General features: G+C 39.6%; 1 protein-coding gene across 1 annotated transcript in view; it reads right to left on the bottom strand.

The window, feature by feature from the left end:
• LOC126248847 (E3 ubiquitin-protein ligase HERC2) overlaps positions 1–26,055 on the bottom strand; it is an 851,297-nt gene that overhangs the window by 468,825 nt on the left and 356,417 nt on the right. Inside the window, exons 34-35 of the mRNA XM_049950269.1 lie at positions 25,375–25,487; positions 8,083–8,261 (exon numbers count right to left, since the gene is read on the bottom strand). Coding sequence (XP_049806226.1) covers positions 8,083–8,261; positions 25,375–25,487 — 292 coding nt within the window. The remainder of the gene's footprint in view (positions 1–8,082; positions 8,262–25,374; positions 25,488–26,055) is intronic.

Here is a 26,055-nt window from a genome sequence, read left to right as displayed (position 1 = left end):
ATTCCCAGTCTTTGTTCTGGGAATATTCAACCACCAATGTGAGTAGAAGAATATCTGCAGGGTTTGAAAAGCAATAGTAAGCTACTGACAGAATTGAAGCTGTGGATGTAGGACTAGTAAGCTCAGTGAGCAAAACCACTTCACACAACAAGTAAGAACCCAGGTCCAGTTACATTCTGGCATGCAGTTTTAATCTGCTGTCACACAATTTGTTAAAGTACATCCTCAAATTATTGACAGTGATCAAAAAACACTGAATCCAAGACAACCCACATCAGACGTTTCTCACATGAATTTGATTTCTGACTCCTTGGGTAATCTGACCACGTGTCTGAAAAGCCATCTGTGCTCCACGCCGAACAGCACACCGGCATTATCGATCGATTTTACTCGTGTCATGAATTACAACCAACTGAAGGTTGGCTTCACCAGCGGAAAAATCATCACGATGTTCGGCAAGTGGTTATTTCAGGTGAAAGCTTTGGTACCTGACTACAACAATGATGAGACTGGGCTAAACTATAAAATGTTCCCTCAAAAAAGCCTTGCCTGAAAGAGTGAAACAGCAATAGGCATGGCACTAGCAAAGGACAATCTGACCACTGGAACATGCAGGAATGCAAGTGGTGACCATGGTGACCATAAACCAATGTTTGTAATTAGCACATCTAAGAAACAAAGAGCCTTCATAAACATAAATTTTCAGCAGTTAAAGGTTTATTACAAAGCTCAAGCAAGTGCTTGGATGAATGGTCATTTCTTTAATGAATGGTTTTGATGCATTTGTTCTGGCTGTTAAAAAATACTCGAAATCCAAAAACCTACTACCCTGTGAGCTTATATTGCTACACAACAGCCAAGCCACCCCACTAAGTCTGAGCTTCAAGAAGGTGACATAAAACTATGTTTTTGCTGCCACTACCCCCCCCCCCCCAACCCCCTTCCAAACCACCACACCACACCACACTTCAATAACCTAACCAATGGGTCAGGGTGTTACTGACTGGATAAAAGGACATTATAGAAGGATGTATGTCAACACTTTGTTAGGGTAAACAGAGGAGGGTGTGATGCTTTTTAAGCAATGAAAAGGTTCACCATAAAAGATGCAATTTACACAGTTGCTCAAGCCTGGGAAGAATTTAAGAACACCACTTCACAAAAATCATGGAAGAAGGTTTCTTCTAGCCTAAACCAAGAACAAGAACTTCCAGAAACTAATGAGTCAGACATTGCAGATTTTGTCACTGATTTGCAAACTCTTCAGAATGATATCCGGCCTGCTGGTGTAGAAGAATGGCTAACAGAAGTTGGTGCTGTTACCAAAGAAGAACTTGAAGATGATTGTTTTGTTGATCTTGTTTTGCAACAGTATAGTTTTGAGTGAGAAGAGTCAGATGATGAGGAAAAGAAAGAAAACAAAAAAAGATCAGGCACTCTGCAGCAAAGGATGTGTTCAAGACTGCTCTCAAATATGTGGAACAAGAGGCAACCACTACAGCTATGAGCATATTGTGGGCAAGGAAGAGGCAAGATGCAGCAGAAAATTCAAGGTTTAAGAAAGTAAAACAGAAAATATTTTACAATTTTTAAATATATTTTCAGGATTTAAAATGTTCTCTTTCCTTTCTCTTTATTACATATGTAATTTTTTTGCTTATTTTTGATTTATTACATCATTCTGAGCTCTGTAAATAACTTGTTTCATTCTCCTCCAATTATCTGACCTTTTTATCATTTTGACCATCCCCTGGTCCCAGAAGTAATGGTTAATGGAGATAACATCAACGATTCTTGAAAAAAAAGGGTATGAATTTTATTCCAGTATTTTAATTTTTTTAATTTTTATCCAAGCGATGATATTTCAGTAAAATAATATAACAGAATGCAGAAACCAATGACAGACAATGTAGAGTTCTGAGATGGGGTGATACAAACATTGTGATAGGGACACACATGCTTCCCACAAGCAGGCAGAGATACATTTGAAGCAGCTATAGAGATACTCATAGTAACAGTCACAGTTTGGCTGAAAAATTATATTTTAAAAGTAACTATAAGCACACAAGACCAAAAATTAGTCACTTTCAGGAGCATCTGCAGATTTTTTTCAGGTATGTCGAATCCAACTGAAGCTACACACTGATGAGTAGATCCTGTAGATTTACCAAATTACAGTGATGCCAATTGTTATGTAACATACACTGTTCCAAAGAGTGCCAGAGTTTTCTACGAGATTAAGACCAGGTAACTCGGCAGACCAAGCTGCTATAGGGTGCCCAAGCATTCGTCAGACTGAGAATGGGTCCGTACAGCCCTGTGTACATGGCTGCTGTCATCTTGGACGATGGGAGTCCCCACAACATTCTCAGCATGAAGATGTAGAAGAGGAGATGCTGAAATAAACACCCTGGCTCATGTTCATGGGCCGGCCGCGGTGGTCTCGCGGTTCTAGGCGCGCAGTCAGGAACCGTGCGACTGCTACGGTCGCAGGTTCGAATCCTGCCTCGGGCATGGATGTGTGTGATGTCCTTAGGTTAGTTAGGTTTAAGTAGTTCTAAGTTCTAGGGGACTGATGACCACAGCAGTTGAGTCCCATAGTGCTCAGAGCCATTTGAACCATGTTCATGGTAATCTGAATGAGCGGACCCTAGTCGCAGAACAAAAAATGCCCCCCGAAACACCACAGAACCATCTCTGACCTGAACTACAGGGTGTCCGAAAAGTATTTCCCTGATTACATAAATTGATAACTCAGGCTAGAAGCAAGATACAAATATGAAACTTGTGTCGAATTGTTTACGACTATCAAAGTTTTTTTTTTCTGTTTTACGTTCGCAGTACATAAGTAGTGGATGAGGTGCAGTGCCCAAGAAACCATGTTAACCAGTCAGGAGAAGGCACAGTGTGTCCTGTGGTACCTTGAGACATGATCACCAACTACAGTGCAGAGACACTTCCAGACAACATTTGGAAGGAATCCACCTGATGTCAAGAGTATTAAAGCCTGGTACGAGAAGTTCAAGAACACAGGATCGGTTGCTGACCTTACGAGGTCTGGTCGAGAAAGAACCTCAAGAGACAGGGTGGTAGCTGTAAGACAGTCTTTTCTGCGAAGTCTGAAGAAATCGGTGTGCAGGGCCTCATGTGAATTACAGATGCCAAAAAGCTCTCTCCATGACATTTTACACAAACGTTTATTGTTTTGGGCATACAAAGTGCAAATCGTTCAGGCCTTGCTGCCCAATGACAGTACATGTTGATATGACTTTGCGGTCGAAATGCTATCACGTATTGAGGACGACGATGGTTATCTCAGACGAATTGCCTTTTCCAACGAAGCAACCTTTTTTGTCAGTGGAGTAGTGAATCGCCATAATGTGCACATTTGGGGTTCACAACTCCCTGGCGAGGTCATGGAGTGCACCAGAGGAAGTCCAAAGGTGAATGTTTGGTGCGCACTATTGCACGATCGAATTATTGGGCCATTCTTCTTTGCTGAGGCTACCATCACATCTGCTGTGTATCTGGACATGTTGCAACTGTATGCTGTTTCTCAGCTGCTTCAGTATCACCCCCATGTCTTGTTTCAGCAAGACGGTGCACCGCCTCATTGGGGTTTAGACGTCCATGGCTATCTCGATATGACCTTTCCTGGGAGATGGACTGGTCATGATGGGCCAACAGTTTGGCCTCCACCCTCTCCCGACATAACCCCATTAGACTTCTTTTTATGGGGTTACATCAAGGACGGGGTTTACCAAACACATGTACCAGATCTTGAAACCCTGCGGCAATGGATGACCACAGTCGTTGAATCGATCCCTTCAGTGATGTTGGCTAATGTGTGGACGGAAATTGAATATCGCCTAGATGTGCTACGTGCTACCAAGGGTGCTCATGTGGAAGTTTACTGATGTGTGAAAAAAACTTTGATAGTTTGTAAACAATTAAGACACCAGTTTCATATTTGTATCTTACTTCTAGCCTGAGTTATCAATTTATGTAATCAGGGAAAGATGTTTCGGACACCCTGTATATCCCAACTCTCTGCTAGTTAAAATGCCTCATTACGCCATCAGTGCACTCAATGCCTCACATGATTTGAAAAGAATCAAAATTGTGAGTTGATGGACCATACTGCGAGCCTAGAGTCAGCTGCTGGTCAGTTTCAGGGTTGTTTGGCCCATTGTAGACATGCAGCGTTATCTGACAATGAGAGCAATGGTCTTTTGTGAGATACCCAACTCCCAATGTTCATCACATGTGGCTCCTTTTGCAAATTTCACTCAGCAGCTCACTGAAATGGGTCTTCCGTAACTGACAGCAGCAATTGTTGTCTAGGTTCTTGTTGGTCAGGATCCCCTTCAGACCAGTGTTCCTAAATCATGTTATTTGGCTGCATGTGGGGCAATATTTCTTATAGAAATGTTTGACAGTCAGCATTCGCACACCAACAAATCAGGCAACTTCATTCAAGTGTGGTCACAGTCAAGCTTAAACACTATAGCTCCTTCCTATCATTCTGTCACGTCCTCACATCCACCCACCTTACTGTGCCGGTTCCATACAACCGACCAGCACTTATGTATCACTTCACTACCATGACTTAAATCAGCCGTTAAAGGTCACATGACCACATCGTACCAGCTCCACACCATCAACAGTGCTCCAAAGAGACCAGTGTGCTCTTTTAAGGAAGTGACTAATATTTTGTCCAGTGGTATAAAAAAAACTCTATATGATAAAATCTACTGATTATGAGATATTTAAGCTGTGAAGGTGGAATAGAACAGTCAATGATGGAATAGAACCAAAGCTGTGAAGCAGTTAAAGCTTAGTTACCAAAAGAGAAAAAGTTACAAAAAGAGAAAAACATTCAGTAAGTCAGTATTAAAGACAAGGAATACAAAAGCATGTCAGTCAAATATGAAATAAACAGGTAGTGTCAAACTATAACAAGTTTGGGAGGAGGTGATAAATTCAATATCCATGCCAACAGATCACTATTCATTTCAGAAGAGAGATAAACATGTGGAAGTAAACAGTGGTCAATGGGGATAGTCTTTACCAAAGACAACTATGGCAAACATTAACAAAATATTGTGAAAGACAACTGGAAAAGGTTCTGAATTGCCAATCTAAAAACAGAAGTACACAGAATACTGCCCCTAAGTATGTACTAATATGGGTTTCAATCATAGTTTTGGTGCAACACACATCATCTGTGTAATGACACGACTCAGTGCACAGTAAAAAGCAAATTCTGCTTATAGGCAGACTTTGTGTGCATCATGATTGGGTGGGACAACTGGAGAGAATGAGAAAATTTACACCATCAGGATACAGGAATATGTTCATAGAATGAGTACGCAATGAGACACACCTATCAGTCCCAACAGTGAGCTTCATTGAATCACAGTGTTTCACCTGTATATGCTGTAACACAATTATTGTTGGACACTTAAAAGTGTCATGGTGCAATAAAAATACTGGCCTTTCAACTACTATTGCTGGCAGCATTCATCAGGATGAATACTTGTGATTTACATTTTATTGTTTTATGTACAGAATGTAACATAATATGCTTTAAAAATTAGAGTGATTGTAGATGATAAAATTTGGAACATTTTGGTATGAGGAACCTACAGCTGGAAATGTGAAATAAAGTTTCTACAGCCACTACTCTAAAGTTGAAGCCACTGATTCAGTTTACAGTATTTGATTGTAGTCTACCATTTTGCCAATAAAAGTTTTCCAAACTAAAGTATTCTGGTGTTTCATTTCACCTGCCAAGTGCTGTAGAGACATTATTTCACATTTACGCTACAGCTTCCCTATATCAAAATGATCTGAATTTCATCCCCTGCAATCCCCCAATTTTTTGAAACATTATTATGTTTCACCATATGCTCTATTGGATCTCTATCACTCTAGCTGAAAATGACTGGGCATTCTGTGATACAGTGTGCTGATTGGATTATTTGATCAGTGACCAGGGTTATCACATGCTTATTGCTAATAATATTTCAGTCAAATGGAAGCTGAACACCCACCGCAATAAGTGTATGGAATGGCTCCATTCAAAAGTAATCATGACATGCATTAACACATTTTTCCCACTAGGAGATGAGACAATCAATTCCTGTTTTGTAGAACACAGTTGACTGCTGGCAGATCCACAACCACACCAACTCTTGCACCTCCTTATCTGACTGAAATCAACTTCCATGTGTGTCTTTCTCAGGTCAGCAAATATTTTAAAATCACATGTTGAAATATCTATGCCATACAAAGAATGTTGCCGTGTTTCCCAACCCAATCGCTGAAGCGTAGTCTTCATCTGATTGGCAGCATGGGAGTGGGTGTCATTGTGCAACAGTATGATTCAAACCCACAGCATTCTGACATTCCACATCTCCCCCACCAAAGAAATCCAAAACTGTTCACACAAGGTCCAGTAAAAGGGTGACCTACTTCGACTGCAGGGGTCCTCTGCTTTTCGAGTTCCTTGAGTGTGGAACAACAAACAATGCACAGTGCTTTGCAGAAACTGTGATGCTCCATAAAGTCAAAATGCCAAGAAATTCTGTCAGATGGAGTTACCCCGTTGCATGATAATGCCTGCCCCGACACTGACAATCAGACAAAGGCTATGCTTCAGCAATTTGATTCAGAAACACTGCAACGTCCTCTGTACAGCCTGGATGTTTCACCATGTGAGTTTCACATCCTTGGTGACAGGATAAAGACATGCGTGGACATCAGTTTCAATCGGATGAGGAAGTGCTAGAGTGGGTGCAGTTGTGGATCTGTCAGCAGCTGACCACATTCTACAAAAAGCTGACCACATTCTACAAAACAGGAATTGATCGTCTCATGTCCCAGTAGAATAAATGTCTTAATGCATACAGTGATTACTTTTGAATGGAACCATTCCATGGTCCCGTTGTGGTGGGTGTTCAGTTTTCATTTGATGGCACCTTGTTATAGAGTATAAAAACTTATGTATACAAAATTTTAGAGTGTTTAGAGGAGATGAAAAGAAACACTTTTTTATGTGAAAAAAATGTTTAAGGAGCATCATTTCCCCACTAGAGGTCCACGAAGGTTTCAACACTAGTGATGTTCATAGATAGCTCTCTCTCTCCAGACGAGCTATGTGCCAGTTTGGCCAAAGCTGCAACAATTATTCATGATCACATGGCTGTTTAGAGTATGTTTGACAATCATTATCATGCAGATGCCAATTGTGCATTAATGTAAGCAGATGACATTTTCAGCAACAACCCTAAAACAACAGTCATCACGTGGCAGTTTGAACAAAATCTCTGAACATCACTAGCATCAAAACCTTCATGCATCTCCAGCAGTAAAATTGTACACCTGTGACATTTTTGTCTCCTGCAAATGCACTAAAATTTTGTATACAAAGTTCTTTTATGCCCTATATATTAGCTGGTGGTGGCTGAAATTTGTCAGCGCTTCCTCTCTGAATTTTCTCTAAGTGGTAAGTAGCTAAAATGTATGGACTTTCCACACTTGCCTCCATGTTCTGCTATCATCAGTTTAGTATGCTGAACAAGCTGTATTATATTGCTTGTGCTCTGCAATGCATGTGTTGATATGGTGTCCCATCTTGTCACTACAGACCAGTCTACAACCACAGGTAAGACTGTGGACTCCTGGTGTGTGAAGCCTATTTATGCAGTCTTCAGTGGAACCCAGGAAGTCTCTTATTTATTTGTTCCTACCGAATATTATTTATTTCCTATTGGTGTATAAATCTTGTCCGTCTTGTCACTAATGCCTGATACATATAGTACCTGGGCAATTTGCCTCGGCTGTTTCTCCTGGGTCCTCTTGACCTTGTCCCTTGTTGCCATAACCACAAACCATAAGTAGTCACCCTGATAAAGGCTGCCAGCAATTGTAGCTGAAATGTCAGTAGTTTTATCACATCTTGATGTGGTCACACATCCAGAAGGATTTTACTGAAATGAGCTCTGGCTGTAAAAGCCTACATTCACATATTGTTGAAGATGTACAATTGTATGAACATTTAAATATTAACAGTTATACCTGGTCACCCCATTTCCAATCAACTCCTCTAACCACTCTGGTTCCAACTTTCATCATACTAGCTAATTCTGGCCCACTAAGGACCACAGATGGAGCAGATGACTTCTGCACATCATCTTCAAAAACAGCACAAACATCTCTCCCTCTTTCTTCTGTGTAACTTTTGAGAACTTCTGGGCCTATAAAGGAAAACAATATGCACTTAAGACTACAAAAAGAATGAAAACCATGTTTTTCCCTTTTTGTATTTTATATGATTTAAGTTTCTAAGGCACTGACAGCATAGGTCGTACATAATTACAACTACTACTTCATTAATCATTTGTCAGTTTATAATAAGTGAATATACTGGGTGTCCCTCTTAAGAGTTGTCAGCCATGCTTTCTCTGGTGTTTTTGTGCCCTTTCGATAGAGCTGTTCCAAATTAGTTGAGTGCAATATTTGTTTTATGGATATGTACTGACAGGGACAGGGTGGCACTGTTACTGTTGGAGTACTGGTTACTTTTTGTTTCATTGTCCTTGTGAATATATATATACATAAAACAAATATCGCATTAGACTAATATGGGACCACTTTATCAAATGAGCTCATAAAATTCAGCTTTAAAAATAATTTTGTTCATAATGGGAAGCAAACCCACACTTTCCTTCAACACTGGGTGTCGAATGAAAAATGTGATGAACAATATTTGTTTGGGCAGACTCCAGCTACACACTGCAAAAACTAAATTGCAAATATCAACAAAACACCAGAAAAAAATATGCCTGAAACTCTTAAGAGGGACATCCCGCATGTATTTAGATACATTTTACAACATACAGTGATATAGTTAGCCATGTCTACTTAGCAGTTTGCTTTATGAGAGGCTTGGTTTGAACACAGAAACCATTTCAGCTTATCAACTATAACTTATTTTAGATTATCTATTTAAGAAATGAATAAAAGAAAAACTTAATTTTCAAGTACCCTCTGCCACACACTGCAAGGTGGCTTGTGGTGTATAGATGTAGAGGTAGAATTTTAAGCGATTGTATTCTGAAGCCAATATAAAATTTTCTTTATTCCTACTCATCTAACGCATAATGTGGATTGGCAATCAATATTCTTTTTAGGTTGGCTTTAAATTTTGCAGTAGGGAGACATGTGAATGAACTTGGTGGGCAAGCCTCAGTTCAGCATACAGTGGGTTTCTTTCAATCAGTGCAATTCTGTGGTTTATGAGATGAACTGATATTTTTTCCTACTATTGTGGTTGTGTACATCAGAGTTCACATTTTGTTTAAGTGTTTGTGTCACCATGATCGATTTAAAGATACACATTATTTGTAATGGTGAATATTCCAGCTTTAGGAAATACATCACAACATGAGTCTCTTTATTTTATGCCACAAATTATTCTAACAGCTTTCTTCTGCAACTTTAATAGCATGTAAGGGTTTGCTTGTGTTATGGAGCCCTGTACTTAAATCCCATAGTTTATACTGGAGGAGGAGATTAGCGTTTAATGTCCTGTCGACAACGAGGTCATTAGAGGCAGAGCAGAAGCTCGGATTACGGAAGGATGGGGAAGGAAATCTTAAGTGCAGTTTCAAAGGAACATCCCAGCATTTACCTGAAGCAATTTAGGGAAATTACGAGAAACCTAAATGTGGATGGCCTGATGCGGGTTTCAACCATCATCCTCCTGAATGAGAGTCCAGTATGCTAGCCACTGTGCCACCTCACTCAGTTTATAGTGGAGGAGACCAATGCATGATAAGTAGTCCTTAGCACATGGGTATCAATGTTCTACTTACAGTACTAAGTGTACTTATTGAAAATTTTCAAACACCAATGTTTTCTTTGTGCTGATGCTGAGGTGACTTTCACTGAAGGACTGAACAATTTTATTTGCAACACAGCACAATTAAAAAAAAAAAAAAAAACAATCATAGGGACAGCAAACAAATCATCACACTAATATCAACATCTAACCTTGGTAACAGACTCAAGAGAATCCACAAGATTCTTCAAGTACTTCATACTCAACTGAAGTCAGCATTGCTTTAACACTTCGTTCTCTTGGTTGATATCTGTCTCATTTACCCAGTGATTTCAATAGTTGCACAATGTATAAATAATAACAAAATTGTAACAGTCTCGACATCTTCCAATTGTAATGGTGTCGGCAGCTTGGTATATTGGACGGATGCTAGGCACCACCAGGGAAGCAGTCTGCAAATACTTATTGCTCTTTACGAATGCATCTTGCTACAACCCAGTACAGAATTGTGTTGACTCGGCTGGGGAATTTTGCTGACTCGGGGTCTTGTTGACACTTAGGATTGCTGACAGAGCACGGCGTCGACCGTCCATGGCCTTCACAATGTAGCCTCCTCCCCTGCCAGCAGCATTTCTTCATGCCCCGCAGTGTCTCACGTGTCAGTGGTGCGATCCTCGTCTCACCTCCCCACAGTGTTAGAAGACTGCTGACCAGAACAGTGGTACTCGATTAGCATCCGATACGGTGGCCGCCACATTGGTAGAACTGTGGTGCTGAGAGAACTGATTTTAGTACATGTGGCTTGAACAGATATACTCTTCTGCACTGCATGTGTTTAGCCTGTGCTTTAAACACTTTGGAGGCTGATGGTGTGGAAAGGCTTGTGACACCTCACTGCTCGAGTACAGCTGCATTAACTATTCCCACATAGTAGCTGGGTGGACTGCTTCGCAACATTGAGATGGCTATGTTATATTTGACAAAGCACAACACCAGTGCTCACCTGTGACTGGTGGTGCTGCAATCCTCTTGCTAACTTTGAGCATTTATGACCAAATATGGTTGGTGCACTACACCACCTTTCCACTCACGTGAGGGGAGGAAGTGGGGCCCATATGCTGTACCACCAGTGACGATGCTGCAGTGTTAGTGCTGATGGTACGATGCTACACGGACAACCAATCAACTCTTCACAATAAAATCGTGTGGGGTTTACCTATTAGCAGGCACAGGGGGCTGTTCACTTTCTCTGTTCCTGACCTTGACCTGAAGTGGACTGATCTCAAATCCTACACAGGGACTAAAGTCTGCCGATATACCTCCCTCTATAAAGGGCCCGTTCATCCGTCTCTGAATAAACCACTTGTGTGTTAAGTATGCATTCTTATTAACCCTACAACCTCGACCTACCCTGATGCCCACTGTGTTGCTTGGCCATTCTATACACTGATGTGCAGAATTGGGATCCAATCTGTAACCATTTAGCCAATTCATGGCTATTAAAAGATATCCAGAAAAGTATATTCATGCAAAACCCACTGCTTCCTTCTGGTGCACAAGCCTGCTGAACAGCCCTGGTGCCCTACTGTTTCACATTTCCTCTGATTTCATGATCTCACAAGTGCCAGTGTGCACACTGACAGGCAGTAAAAAATTTCTTGTTTCTGCATGTCTGGGTGCTGCTGGAGGGGTAACACGTTGCTATCTGTTCAGACTGGCCAGATACAACACAGTGTATGTGGCACGCCTTGTGTATGTGGGTATCTGACTGACTGGACAGCTGCTTGCCAGCCTGTTCGTCACAGTGGAGGATTGGTTACCACTATGCCATACAGTCCAAAGATGTTGACTGTAAGTATTGAAATGCTTTTATTCCAGACTGTCATGATAATTGTTGTGCTAGAAAATGGAATAAGAAGAATTGAGAATATCTATTTTGAAACTTAGCTGTACTTACAGGTTAATAGAGCAACAAGACGAAGCCTAGATATCTCCACTTTCATTGAAGCAGTCTGTTTGAGATTATTTGTTAACTATTATTATTATTATTAGTGATTTGTTGCCTTGTTTAACTGAAGTGTGGCACTATTCCATTTATTTTATTACTTTACTCTTGGTGTGAAAGGTGGAAACTTTTCATAATGTAGGTGGAGACAAAGAATGCTTAAAGACTAGAACCCAGGGGAAAGATGTAGTGAAAGTTCTTCAACCACAGAGAGAAATATTGGCAGCAACTGTTGAGAATGAGACAAATATGGAGTAGTTAGAGCAGTTACAGCAGCAAACTGCAACTTCTTAAGTAGGAGAACCAACAGTTCAAGGAAAATTTGAAATGGGCGGTTATGGCTGCCGTAGTGTCTGGTGTGGATGAAAAGGGACACACAAATTCCACTGTAGCAACTGATTCAAATTCACAAGTCCCTGTGGTTTCACCACCAGTGTCAATGGCCGTCAACCTGGCAGCAGACGTTTCTTTGATCAGTTTCAAACCAATGTTTGCACGAAAGTAGAATGAAAATGTACACACATTTCTACATGGACCCATGTACCCTCTCTGAATATACCACATTCTTATTAACCTTTTACCTTCCTCCTATCTTGATGCACACTGCCAAGCCTGGCCATTCTGTATATAGTCTAAGGCAAAACAAGAATTATCTTTATAATTTAAAACAAGAACCATTTTCAAATATAGCTTAAAAGTTTAATGTTTTTTAGTCCGGTTTTTGATCACAATATCAATTCTTTTGACGATGACCGATTTCAGTCTGTGATGACCATCCTCAGATATACAATATACAAATATATACACCTAGTGAGCAGTGTGTCTTCCAACACAATACAGCAACGGGTATCAAAATATACTATCATACAACCAGGGAAATGTACAGATAAAATACAGAAAAACGTACCTTTTCAACACCATGTCCTAAAGTGATAAGGCCATAATGGCATCATCAAAACATATAAATACAGCCAGCATAGCATCGTCACATATATCTAAAATAAGGTGTAGAGTATCCTACATCGTCCACACAGTCATTATTACTAGTGGCTACTGAAGTACAGTAGCTACCAGAAATCTGTTTGCTTACATCCTACCTAGATGTCGCTACTGTGGGCTTAGATGTAGTCATCATTTACGCAAAAAACATAATCTGATAAAAACACATTAGGTAAAATACATGTTGTGGACTTTTAAATATTGATAACTATCATACAAACCAATTGTGATACAGTAAAAGACAAATACAGTCACCCATATAAAATTATTAAAAGGAAATACACTCGTGGAAATGGAAAAAAGAACACATTGACACCGGTGTGTCAGACCCACCATACTTGCTCCGGACACTGCGAGAGGGCTGTACACGCAATGATCACACGCACGGCACAGCGGACACACCAGGAACCGCGGTGTTGGCCGTCGAATGGCGCTAGCTGCGCAGCATTTGTGCACCGCCGCCGTCAGTGTCAGCCAGTTTGCCGTGGCATACGGAGCTCCATCGCAGTCTTTAACACTGGTAGCATGCCGTGACAGTGTGGACGTGAACCGTATGTGCAGTTGACGGACTTTGAGCGAGGGCATATAGTGGGCATGCGGGAGGCCGGGTGGACGTACCGCCGAATTGCTCAACACGTGGGGCGTGAGGTCTCCACAGTACATCGATGTTGTCGCCAGTGGTCGGCGGAAGGTGCACGTGCCCATCGACCTGGGACCGGACCGCAGCGACGCACGGATGCACGCCAAGACCGTAGGATCCTACGCAGTGCCGTAGGGGACCGCACCGCCACTTCCCAGCAAATTAGGGACACTGTTGCTCCTGGGGTATCGGCGAGGACCATTCGCAACCTTCTCCATGAAGCTGGGCTACGGTCCCGCACACCATTAGGCCGTCTTCCGCTCACGCCCCAACATCGTGCAGCCCGCCTCCAGTGGTGTCGCGACAGGCGTGAATGGAGTGACGAATGGAGACGTGTCGTCTTCAGCGATGAGAGTCGCTTCTGCCTTGGTGCCAATGATGGTCGTATGCATGTTTGGCGCCGTGCAGGTGAGCGCCACAATCAGGACTGCATACGACCGAGGCACACAGGGCCAACACCCGGCATCATGGTGTGGGGAGCGATCTCCTACACTGGCCGTACACCACTGGTGATCGTCGAGGGGACACTGAATAGTGCACGGTACATCCAAACCGTCATCGAACCCATCATTCTACCATTCCTAGACCGGCAAGGGAACTTGCTGTTCCAACAGGACAATGCACGTCCACATGTATCCCGTGCCACCCAACGTGCTCTAGAAGGTGTAAGTCACCTACCCTGGCCAGCAAGATCTCCGGATCTGTCCCCCATTGAGCATGTTTGGGACTGGATGAAGCGTCGTCTCACGTGGTCTGCACGTCCAGCACGAACGCTGGTCCAACTGAGGCGCCAGGTGGAAATGGCATGGCAAGCCGTTCCACAGGACTACATCCAGCATCTCTACGATCGTCTCCATGGGAGAATAGCAGCCTGCATTGCTGCGAAAGGTGGATATACACTGTACTAGTGCCAACATTGTGCATGCTCTGTTGCCTGTGTCTATGTGCCTGTGGTTCTGTCGGTGTGATCATGTGATGTATCTGACCCCAGGAATGTGTCAATAAAGTTTCCCCTTCCTGGGACAATGAATTCACGGTGTTCTTATTTCAATTTCCAGGAGTGTATGTGAAGATAATAGGTCCGACCTTTTATGGTCAAAAATTAATATATGTAATACGTTGCCTGTAGCAACCTATAAATTACCTATGAAAGATAAATGTCTATATGACAGCTGAAAAAAGAGTGGAATGAAAAACATTTGAGAGTATTGGATCACTGTTCATAAACACGACTATGTCGCAGCTGGTTAAAAACGTTTATTTAGATCAAGCCATTATCAGTTTCAGATTTATTACAAATCTATCTTCAGATGGCTCTTTCAGGTTTCTTAGCTTCCCTGTCACAGCCTCATTTTGTGGTTATTTGTTTTGTGCGCTAAAATAAACAGGTTTCTTTGCTTCCTTGCTCCAGCCTCATATTTTTGGTTATTATTTGTTTTGTGCACTAAAATAAACAAAGGTTTTTGTTAAAAATATGGTAAGCTTATGAGAGATGTTTTTCCCTCCTTTTTGTCCATGGAACCATACATGGAATGATTTTAAAGTAGATAAAACATGAAAAGTAACAAAAACTTATGTGGTGTATATTTCTGTGCAACAAGTTTGTTGTGGATTTGTGTTATATGTTTTAAATATTTAAAAAAAAATTCAAAGAAGCAAAAAAAAAAAAAAGTTTCAAAGATGTAGGAGTAGCAGCAAAGGTGATGGAGTATATGGGCACAGTAAAAATTGTCTTTGATTGGGGTGGGGGGTGGAAGCAATCCCTCTCATAAGCTTAATGAATTCTGAATGAAAAACTCTTTTGTTTATTTTAGTGCATAACACCAACAATAAGCCCAAAATGAAACCCCATCACGAAAGCGATGAAACCTGTAGGAACCATCTATAGATGGATTTGTAACAAACCCAAAATTGGTAATTATTTGATCTAAATAAACAGTTTGAAATCGTTCTTATGGCTGATTGCTGTTTTAAATTATAAATCTCATAATTGTTCTACAGCCACCATTCTCATATCATCGCTATTAGACAAGTAAAATGTGAATTAACATCAAACTCAAAGCAATGTTAAAGCCAATCATGTAAATGGTCCTCATGTAGGCATACTTTTCAATTACAGAATGCCTTATATTTGTAAACCAAGTGAGATGGTCTTCATCACAATGAGAGAGCACATTTACTGTCCATGGAACATGCAAATAACTAACCAACCAATCTCCACATATCCTACATTGGGTCACAGAATGTTGATCAATGCTCAAGAATTGGTCAAAAAGGTTGTTTGTCATCTACATCATCTGTAGGTGAATTACATTGCAACAGAATTCTTCCAATGGATTTCAATCTGATATCTAATTTTGTTGCAACTAGTTTTCTACTCTTTTCCATTTCAAATCACTACAGGCACCCGCTCCTAGATATTTAGCAACTGCACCCATTTCATGTGATTAATTACCAACCATGTAGTCAAATAGTAGTGGGTCCTTTCACCTATTTATGCACAATAAGTTACATTTGTTTATATTGATGTTCAACTGCTAATACTGCTTTCCAGCTGTTCGCAACAATGTACCCGTCTGTAGTTAAACGTGACCGATCTACTCCTCTCTCAGAGTATGTAATTATGAGTATGTAATTAATTACAATGGTTACAGAGAGGTATCTCTATAATCACTGAAGAGCTTCCTGTTTATTTAAAAATTTGCTGTTGAGTTTATAGATTCAAAAAGATATTAAAAGTATTGTTTTGTTGCTGAATTTTAAGAGTTACTAGCAATGACAATATTTATCTCAGTTTACTCTGCATCTATTTATGCAATAGAATCTATTACGCACAAATTAAGGTTCACTTAATATTTTGATCTCATATCAAAATGTAGAATAATATTAAGTGTATCAACGATTTAATAATTTCGAAACTACATAATGGAGAAATTGTCTCTTAAAGCTCAGCATGTTTACATTCTTTACAATACCAAAGAATTGAAGACAGTAGCACTTATTTTTCTCTACCGTAGTTGAAACACTGATGTAAACCCAATGGAGCTGCTAGTAATGGATAACTATTTGTAACAATAAGAGTTTCTTTTCTATCCTGTTTTGTATTATTGTATTATTTAATTTTAGTATGAAGTTATTTGCTTATTTTTCACTAGAATGATGCTAGTGTTTCCATTTACTTTAAATCTCCAAACATTATGTCTGTCTGAAACATATGGTCAGATTAAAAATGCATGCTGAACCAGGACTCGAAAATTGAATCTTGCCTTTTGTGGGCAAATCCTCTTAACAACTAGGGTATCCAGGCACGACTTACAACCTGCTCTCAATGCCTTACTTCCACCATTACCTCTCTACTACATTCCAAACTTCACTAAAGTCCCCTGTATACCTTACAGGACTAGCACTCCTGGAAGAAAGGAGAGAGATGTATTGGTGAAAGTAAACCTATACAGGCAAAATGTGAGTCATGCCAAGATACCTCAGACAGTAAAGGTATTGTTTGTGGAAGATATGGTTCCCTGTTCATGTACTGGTCTGACAAAAAGTTTTAATCTGCCGGGAAGTATCAAAACCATGCACATACCGCTACAGGGTGAAAGATTCACTCCATAAATTATACCTTTTATTAGGACTATAACAAATTCCTTACGGATGTTAATTTTCATGATTATTTGATGTATCACAACTCCTTCGTACTACTAACTTCTCTTAACTTCACCCCATATCATCTCTCACCATATCTCTTTCTCTCCTAGCCAAACCAGCTTGGGTTGCACTTATTAAATTTTCAATTTTCATATTTCTTTGTCTGTGATTCTCAAAACTTTTTTTTTTTTTTTTTTTTTTGTAAAATAGTAAAAATGCTGAATGAAGGTGGTATGTTTCCATTTAGGATATATATTTATTAAGATGAAGTCTTCATAAACATATAGCCTAAGTGGAAACATGTCACCTTCATTTGCCAAAATTATGACTCTAGTGGTTGCTATGAAGGAGAGGTGGTAAATATGCCAATGAATCTATATTATCAGGACCGACAGCAAGAAAGTACTGGAGGGACCACTGATATGTAGATATGTTAGTCACAGGTATGGGGTGGCAAGGGGGAAACATCTTTCAGAGAGACATTTCATCTCCAAAATGAACAAGGGCACAGCCTAGTAACATAGTCTTGATGAAGGGATATTAGACTTTCACAGTGCATGTATATCAAGGAGGAGGAGGATCACGAGCTCAAGTTGTACTAGATCAAGTTTTTCATTCCCTTGTTGAAAGTACTAAGCTGCCACTCAGTTGAAGCGGTTTGTGGAAGCCACAAAAAATCAAAACCTGGATACCCAGATATGGACTTTTAAGTGTGCTTCTTCTGAACTAACAATCAGTGTCTTAACAACTGCACTACCCTCCTCAGTCATCTGAAGTTAAATTATCTGTTTTATAAGTCCAAATTGCTGAAAAATAGTGAGCAGACGTTTTACAAAGCAAATATTATTATCAAGATATGGGCTTTCGGAGCTGAAGACCCAGTCATGTACCAATTATGACTGCATGACACAAAGTTTTATGCCTCACCTAGGCCTGTTGGACTGTAGTGACTGAATCGAGCAGATGGATGTGGACAGGTATGGAGACAACCTCATGAATCCATAGACCCTGCATGTCAGCAGGGGACTGTTCAAGCTGGTGGAGGCCCTGTAATGGTGTGGGGTATGTGCAGATGGAGTGGGGTGTGTGCAGTTGGAGTGATATGGGACCCCTGATATGTCTAGATATGACTCTGACAGGTGACACGTATGTAAGCATCCTGTCTGAACACCTGCATCCATTCATGTCCATTGTGCATCCCGATGGACTTGGGCAATTGCAGCACGACAATGCAACAGCCCACACATCCAGAATTCCTACAAAGCGGTTCAAGGAACACTCTTCTGAGTTTAAACACTTCCGCTGGCCTCCAAACTCCCCAGACATGAACATTATTGAGCATATCTTGGATGCCTTGCAACATGCTGTTCAGAAGAGATCTCCACCCCCTCATACTCTTTATGGATTTATGGACAGTCCTGCAGGATTCATGGTGTCAGTACCCTCCAGCACTACTTCAGACATTAGTCAAGTCCATGCCACGTCATGCTGTGGCACTTCTACGTGGCTCACAGGGGCCCTTCATGATATTAGGTAGGTGTACCAGTTTCTTTGGCTCTTCTGTGTACATTTAGCTCTTGTGGCATTACCCCAGACCTATATTCTATACGGCAGATGGGAATTGAAGAACACAATGTATTAGTGGGGTAATAAGTGTTTGATCATATTTTTTATCAATTTATAAAATAAAAAATGCATGTACTACTTTTCTGCACAAGTAATTGATTTGTTCTTCCCCTCATGAATCCATAGACCCTGCATGTCAGCAGGGGACTGTTCAAGCTGGTGGAGGCTCTGTAATGGTGTGGGGTGTGTGTAGATCTGTCCAAATAATTTCACAGCTTTATTTTAATTTTTAGTTATCTTGAGATCAAAAATTATTTCTTCTGTTTTTGTCTGCTTAACATACTAGTGACTGGCTTGATACCAGTGACTAGTCATTTGCATCATTTCTATGTTGTTTTTTAAGTACATACTGCAAATTCCCTCTTGTAGTCATTAGTGTCATATCATCAGTATATAGTACAGTCTTATATGATGCATAATTTGAAAAGTCATTACTGTAGACAATGAACAGGAAAGGTCCATGGACAGGGCCTTGGGATATTCCTCTTTTGATTGGGAGTATTGTTGATCTCTTCTTATTTATGTATGCAAGCTGTAGCCTATTGCTAACCATTATGACATGTTAGTTAATGTTCCATTGCTCATTTCTCATGATAAAATATAATGATGTGGAATGAGTCATTTTACATTCATGTCGCAAATTGTTTTATACATATGGTTACATTCTGAGCATTTCTAAGTGTCTTTTTTTATTCATTTATACAAAAAGAAAAGAGATATACATATGTGAGTTAGTAATTCCTACCCACCACTTTTTACACATGACAATAATACGGAACACAAGGAGTTGTCAAGGAGAATCTTTCACAGTTTGTTTTCAAATTTTACTTTGCTGTCTGTCAGACATTTTATATCACTGGGTAACCAATCAAGTATTTTTGTTGCAGCATTGCGCACCCCTTTTGTGCTAAAGACAACCTTAACATGGAGTAATGGATGTCATTTTTTTCTTCTGGTGATTTAATTGTGTACATCATTGTTCCTTTTGAACTATAGTGGATTATTTATTACAAACTTCATGAGGGACTGCATATACAGTGAAGCAGTTGTCAGAATGCCCAACTCTTAAACAGATGTGTACAAGATGATTGTGGGTAAGCACCACATATTATTCTTACAGCACTTTTTGTGCAATGAAGATCTTCTTAAAGGCGAGTTACCCCAGAACATTATTCCATATGACATTCCTGAATGAAAATATGCAAAATATGTCAACTTTGTCTCTCCCCAAGATTTGCAAGTTCAAATGTGGCAGGACTAAAGTTGCTTTATGAGTTCCAAAATGAGCTTTTTTCAATGTAAACTGTTATCAACACGGACACCTAAGAATTTTGAAGTTTCTAGCCCATTTATTATTTCCTCACCATGTGGGCACACTTGTCATTGGTGTAGTTCCCCTGGATGTGCAGAACTGAATATGTTGTGTCTTTTTAAAACTGAGGGTAAAATCATTCACAGAAAACTATTCAATGGTATTTTTAAGAACATTGTTTACCATTTATTTTGTTTCTGGATTTATGCTTGGAATATTTGCAATATGAGTGTCATATGAAGAAAAAAAATTCTGCTTGTTGAATATTAGATGGAAGATAGTTCACATATATGAGGAACAACAGCCTTGGGGAATCCCATATGTGATTTCTCCCCCATCAGAATTATGTCCATGGACTATATTGGCTGAATTATTAAGCAAAAATTTTTGCGTTCTTTTGGTTAGATATGACATTATCCACTGGTTGACTATACCATTGTAATTTTTCCTCCTATCTACGTAATTATGTAGATCTCAATTCGTTCGAGCAATCAATCATTCATGATAGGAAACACAGTCATAGCTCAGTCACTCAAAATGATTCTGAAATTTTACTTGTTAAAATGAAATCAGGCGATGATTCTTCTTCTCTGCAGGCTCGTGCTTTGCGGCAGTCCGCTAATCTGTACAAATAAAATGCCTCGTAATTTTGGGAGCGTTGTATAATCAGTCGGGAAACCTCACATCAAGCGGATATTTGGCTTTGATGAAGTTTAACCTTCCGAAGAAGTAATGGAGCTCTTGGATTATTAAATGCAGGTTCGTATCCAGTCTTTCAGAAGTTCCCTTCTGATTAACAACTACGCAATATATCGATGAATATCATTAATTCTCAAATGTCAGATACAGACCTTGGTCGATAGACACACAAACAAACACAAACATACACACAAAATTCTAGCTTTCGCAACCAACGGTTGCCTCATCAGGAAAGAGGGAAGGAGAGGGAAAGATGAAAGAATGTGGGTTTTAAGGGAGAGGGTAAGGAGTCATTCCAATCCCGGGAGCGGAAAGACTTACCTTAAGGGGAAAAAAGGACAGGTATACACTCGCACACACACACATATCCATCCACACATACAGACACAAGCAGACATATGTCTGCTTGTGTCTGTATGTGTGGATGGTTGGTTGGTTGGTTTGGGGAAGGAGACCAGACAGCGAGGTCATCGGTCTCATCGGATTAGGAAAGGATGGGGAAGGAAGTCGGCCGTGCCCTTTGAAAGGAACCATCCCGGCATTTCAAAGGGCACGGCCGACTTCCTTCCCCATCCTTTCCTAATCCGATGAGACCGATGACCTCGCTGTCTGGTCTCCTTCCCCAAACCAACCAACCAACCATCCACACATACAGACACAAGCAGACATATGTCTGCTTGTGTCTGTATGTGTGGATGGATATGTGTGTGTGTGCGAGTGTATACCTGTCCTTTTTTCCCCTTAAGGTAAGTCTTTCCGCTCCCGGGATTGGAATGACTCCTTACCCTCTCCCTTAAAACCCACATCCTTTCATCTTTCCCTCTCCTTCCCTCTTTCCTGATGAGGCAACCATTGGTTGCGAAAGCTAGAATTTTGTGTGTATGTTTGTGTTTGTTTGTGTGTCTATCGACCTGCCAGCGCCTTCGTTCGGTAAGTCACCTCATCTTTGTTTTTAAATATAATTTTTCCCACGTGGAATGTTTCCCCATATATATATATATATATAGGGAAACATTCCACGTGGAAAAAATATATCTAAAAAGAAAGATGATGAGACTTACCAAACAAAAGCGCTGGCAGGTCGATAGACACACAAACAAACACAAATATATATACACAAAATTCAAGCTTTCGCAACAAACTGTTGCCTCATCAGGAAAGAGGGAAGGAGAGGGAAAGACGAAAGGATGTGGGTTTTAAGGGAGAGGGTAAGGAGTCATTCCAATCCCCGGAGCGGAAAGACTTACCTTAGGGGGAAAAAAGGACAGGTATACACTCACACACACACACATATCCATCCACACATACAGACACAAGCAGACATATTGGCCTACACATGACTTCTCTCTCATCACCTTTCTTGAAGATGGGTTTAACAACAGTATATTCCAGTCTCTCTGGAAAAATGCCTTAAGTATATATTTGTGTTTGTTTGTGTGTCTATCGACCTGCCAGCGCTTTTGTTTGGTAAGTCTCATCATCTTTCTTTTTTTATATATATATATATATTTTTCACTTTTTAATCGTACAATTTCGTATCAGTTATCTTCTGTCATAAATCTCAATAATCAAATTACAGTTCTTCAAACAAAACTCCGGCTAATCGGCACGAAGACAATCTCGGAAGCTCCCTCTCTTTTTTTTTTCTAACAACCACCAGAGAGAGTACTACAAAGAATACTTATGCGCTCATGGCATAGCTATTGTATGAAACTACTTTTCGCATGGATTCTACGAGTATGAAGATAGAAAATTAGTAAACGTCATTCAAGGGTAGAATTGTATCTGAATAATTCATTGTATATAAAGAGATATTACACCATCAATACCATAAATCTTAAATTGCGATTCACAGAGTCAAACACCTCAGACAGATCACAGAAAATACCAACTACTGCTATTTAATTATTTAATAGTTGTAAAATCTGGTGAGTGAACATGTAAATGGCATTCTCAGTTGAGCAACCCTTCTGAAACCAAAACTGTGAAATGCTGAGGATATTATTCTTGCCAAGGTGAGATACTGTCCAAGAACACATCATCTTCTCAAAAATTTTGGAAAAAATTGTCAGCAGTGAAACAGGTCAGTAGTTAATGACTTCTCTCTCATCACCTTTCTTGAAGATGGGTTTAACAACAGTATATTCCAGTCTCTCTGGAAAAATGCCTTAAGTTAGTGATGAATTATATAATTCAGATAGGACTGGACTTATTGCATGGGAACAAATCTTTAGTATTCTATTGGAAACACTCACAAAGCCAGATGAGCTTCTATTTTTGAGAGAATTTATGTGACACTTAAATGAATGTTACTTAAATGAAAACATATTCCAGAAACAGATAGTCATCAAAACAGTTATTCCTTTGTTTACATGTGCAGTTTTCTATTATCTTGCACATGAGTGGTACTATTGAAATGTATCTGTAGCTATTTGGGAGTTTATTGCCTAAACACCGGCAGTGTAACTGTGAGCTTAACACATTTCGGGAAAATTCCTTCAGCTAGTGCCCTGTTTGATAATGAAAGAAGTGGCATTTGGCTTTCCTTTTCTACACACTTTATGATGAATTTACTAAGTCCAAAACAGTTTTCTGCTTTGGAATTACTTAGTTTGTTAATCAATTTGTACATCTCATTTAAAGTGGTTTGGGTCCAGAGTAAATTTCTCACTTCTTGTCTGATTTGCATGAGGGAGCAGGGCTTCTGCATCTAAGGTAGAATTAGTGAGTGGAGTGGTGGGGATGGCATTAATTACATAATATTCATTATGATATCACAGACAATATTGACACTGTTTCCTTAACTGAAATTATTAGTTTCCATTTTCATAACATTGTAGACTTCTTTACAATTATTTTTAGAATTTAAAATATACTCAACCTCTGCAGTGCATTTAGCAATCTCAGTTTGGGGTCTCTGGAATTTTCTCATATTTATGTACTTTTACATGTCTGCATACTTTTATGAGATTTATCTTTCAGAATGATTAGTAGTGCCCTGAGTTTTTTAAGTTGTGGAGTGTACCATTTGTCGGTGCGATGTTGTCTATGTCTAATATTACTACAGTACTTTTGGTTCCAAGGGGATACCTCTTTTCTGTTACACACTTAATCTCTGTCAGGGAAATGGGAAAGCATTTATTAATTGTTTTATTACTATCCATTAGATGAGACCAACCCATTTCATTTAATTCGCTTATCATATTGTTTACATTAGATTCATCTAAAATTCTGTATGTATCTTGTCTTTCTGCAGTACCAAGACCTGAATTTTCGATTTTCAGCCATAGCTTTGCATGATATGATAATTATAATTCTATAATATCACATTCAAGAATGTTTCTGTGTATATTATTATTTATGTTATCAAGACCTACATTTAGTCTAGTGTGCTTTTCTTTGGGACTTCAGCAGTTAAATGAGTACAAAGAATTAACCACTTGAATCCCATTTTTTTTTCTATTTGCCCTTATGTCTATGTTAAAATGACCTACAATTATAATTGCATGCTGTTTATATTTGGACAACTGCAATGTTAATGTATTGATTTTCACTATAAATATTATCTCGTTAGAGCTTCAAGTTTGATAAACTTGGAAAGTAACAATTTTGTGTGTATCTTACCGCAATACCAGTTACTTCATCTATGCCCTCAAGGTATATTCAGCTAAAGTCTATGACTGACTAATGAAAATCAAGGTTGCTCTTAAAGAAGACTGAGCCCCACAAGAGTACCCAAGAGGAACACATAAAGAGTATTTCAGAATATTTTGCCCAGTGTTCATTGAGATGCAAAAAAACTGCCATGCCAATGCTGGTAGTTCATTTGATTTACCTCTATGTGAGTGTCCTTTTATATGAAGAAGGAGAATATCATTATTGCTGGAGAAAGGTATTTTCATTTCACTGGTTGTCACATCTTTTTTTTAATTTTTTTTTATTTTTTATTTTCACTATGTGATCTAGAACAGCACAATTATAGGGATTAGTCTGCTGCAGTTCTATCTTAATGTGGTTTCTACCCCTCCCCCTTTCCCTCTGTAATGCTGTTTTCTCTAAACAAGGAAGTATAAAAGCACGCACAAAGATGGTCTTGTAAAACAAGACTTCTGTGTTCACACATTTCATTTACAATTTTGTTGAGCTCCAAACACACAATTTTTTTCCATGGTGATATAGATATTCGTTATATTCGGTGAGCAAATTTTTCTCCAGTTTACTTCCATTAAATCGTATTTTTTGTAAATGGAGCATATTTCTTTGATTTTAATATTGGTTTTACGAACCTCTTTGTTAACACATGAATGAAAGATCAGGTCATTTGCATGAGGTACTGTCACCTCAGCAGTGTTCTTCATATGATTCATGTCTAAAAATTCTTCAAATAATGATTAATGGGTGTGCAGAAAACTTATCAAATATCTGATACACAGACAATGCTTCCTTGCACGTGAGGTACTTCGGTAACTGTCTTCTGGCAGCATCAGTTGGAGGACAATGGTCATAAATCTTCCATGTGTCTAAATAAACTTACTTCAAACAAAAGGCAGAAATGCAAAACAGTAAACGTAGGAGTAAACAATTTCATTCTGCCTTACCTATCTGCCGCAGCAATGCCTGAAGAAGTGCCAGAACCCCTGAATTAATAATTAAGCTAACTTCATTTCCTTGGTGGTTTCCAGTTAGGACACCCAGAACAGTGAGCAAAAACCTGTAAAAATGAAAGTAAAACACATAAATATAAACATTATTCCATGTTTTGATCTTTTGTTTAACTTTTACTTACATGTATTACTCTCTTGAATCATCATATTTGTCAGTATTAATACAATTACGCATGCCACTGACAGAATATTCCCATCCCAACCCCCCTATTCTTCCACTATAAATAGTAACCAGTTTTGATAAAATAATTAGTTCACAGTATAATAAGTGTGACTTGATTCTTCAATGGATCGAGTATTAGAAAATGACTTCATTCAAGATACTGCAATACAAGTGAAAGGTTGAGTATGTTCCTTGTTGAAAGAATGAGATTTTCACTCTGCAGCGGAGTGTGCGCTGATATGAAACTTCCTGGCAGATTAAAACCGTGTGCCCGACCGAGACTCGAACTCGGGACCTTCGCCTTTCGCGGGCAAGTGCTCTACCATCTGAGCTACCGAAGCACGACTCACGCCCGGCCTCACAGCTTCACTTCTGCCAGTATCTCTTCTCCTACCTTCCAAACTTTACAGAAGCTCTCCTGCGAACCTTGCAGAACTAGCACTCCTGAAAGA

Source organism: Schistocerca nitens, chromosome 3, assembly GCF_023898315.1.
Source record: "Schistocerca nitens isolate TAMUIC-IGC-003100 chromosome 3, iqSchNite1.1, whole genome shotgun sequence".
NCBI classification, from domain to species: Eukaryota; Metazoa; Arthropoda; class Insecta; order Orthoptera; family Acrididae; genus Schistocerca; species Schistocerca nitens.
Note: the sequence above shows the minus strand (reverse complement) of the source record. Positions and strands in the feature narration are given on the sequence as shown.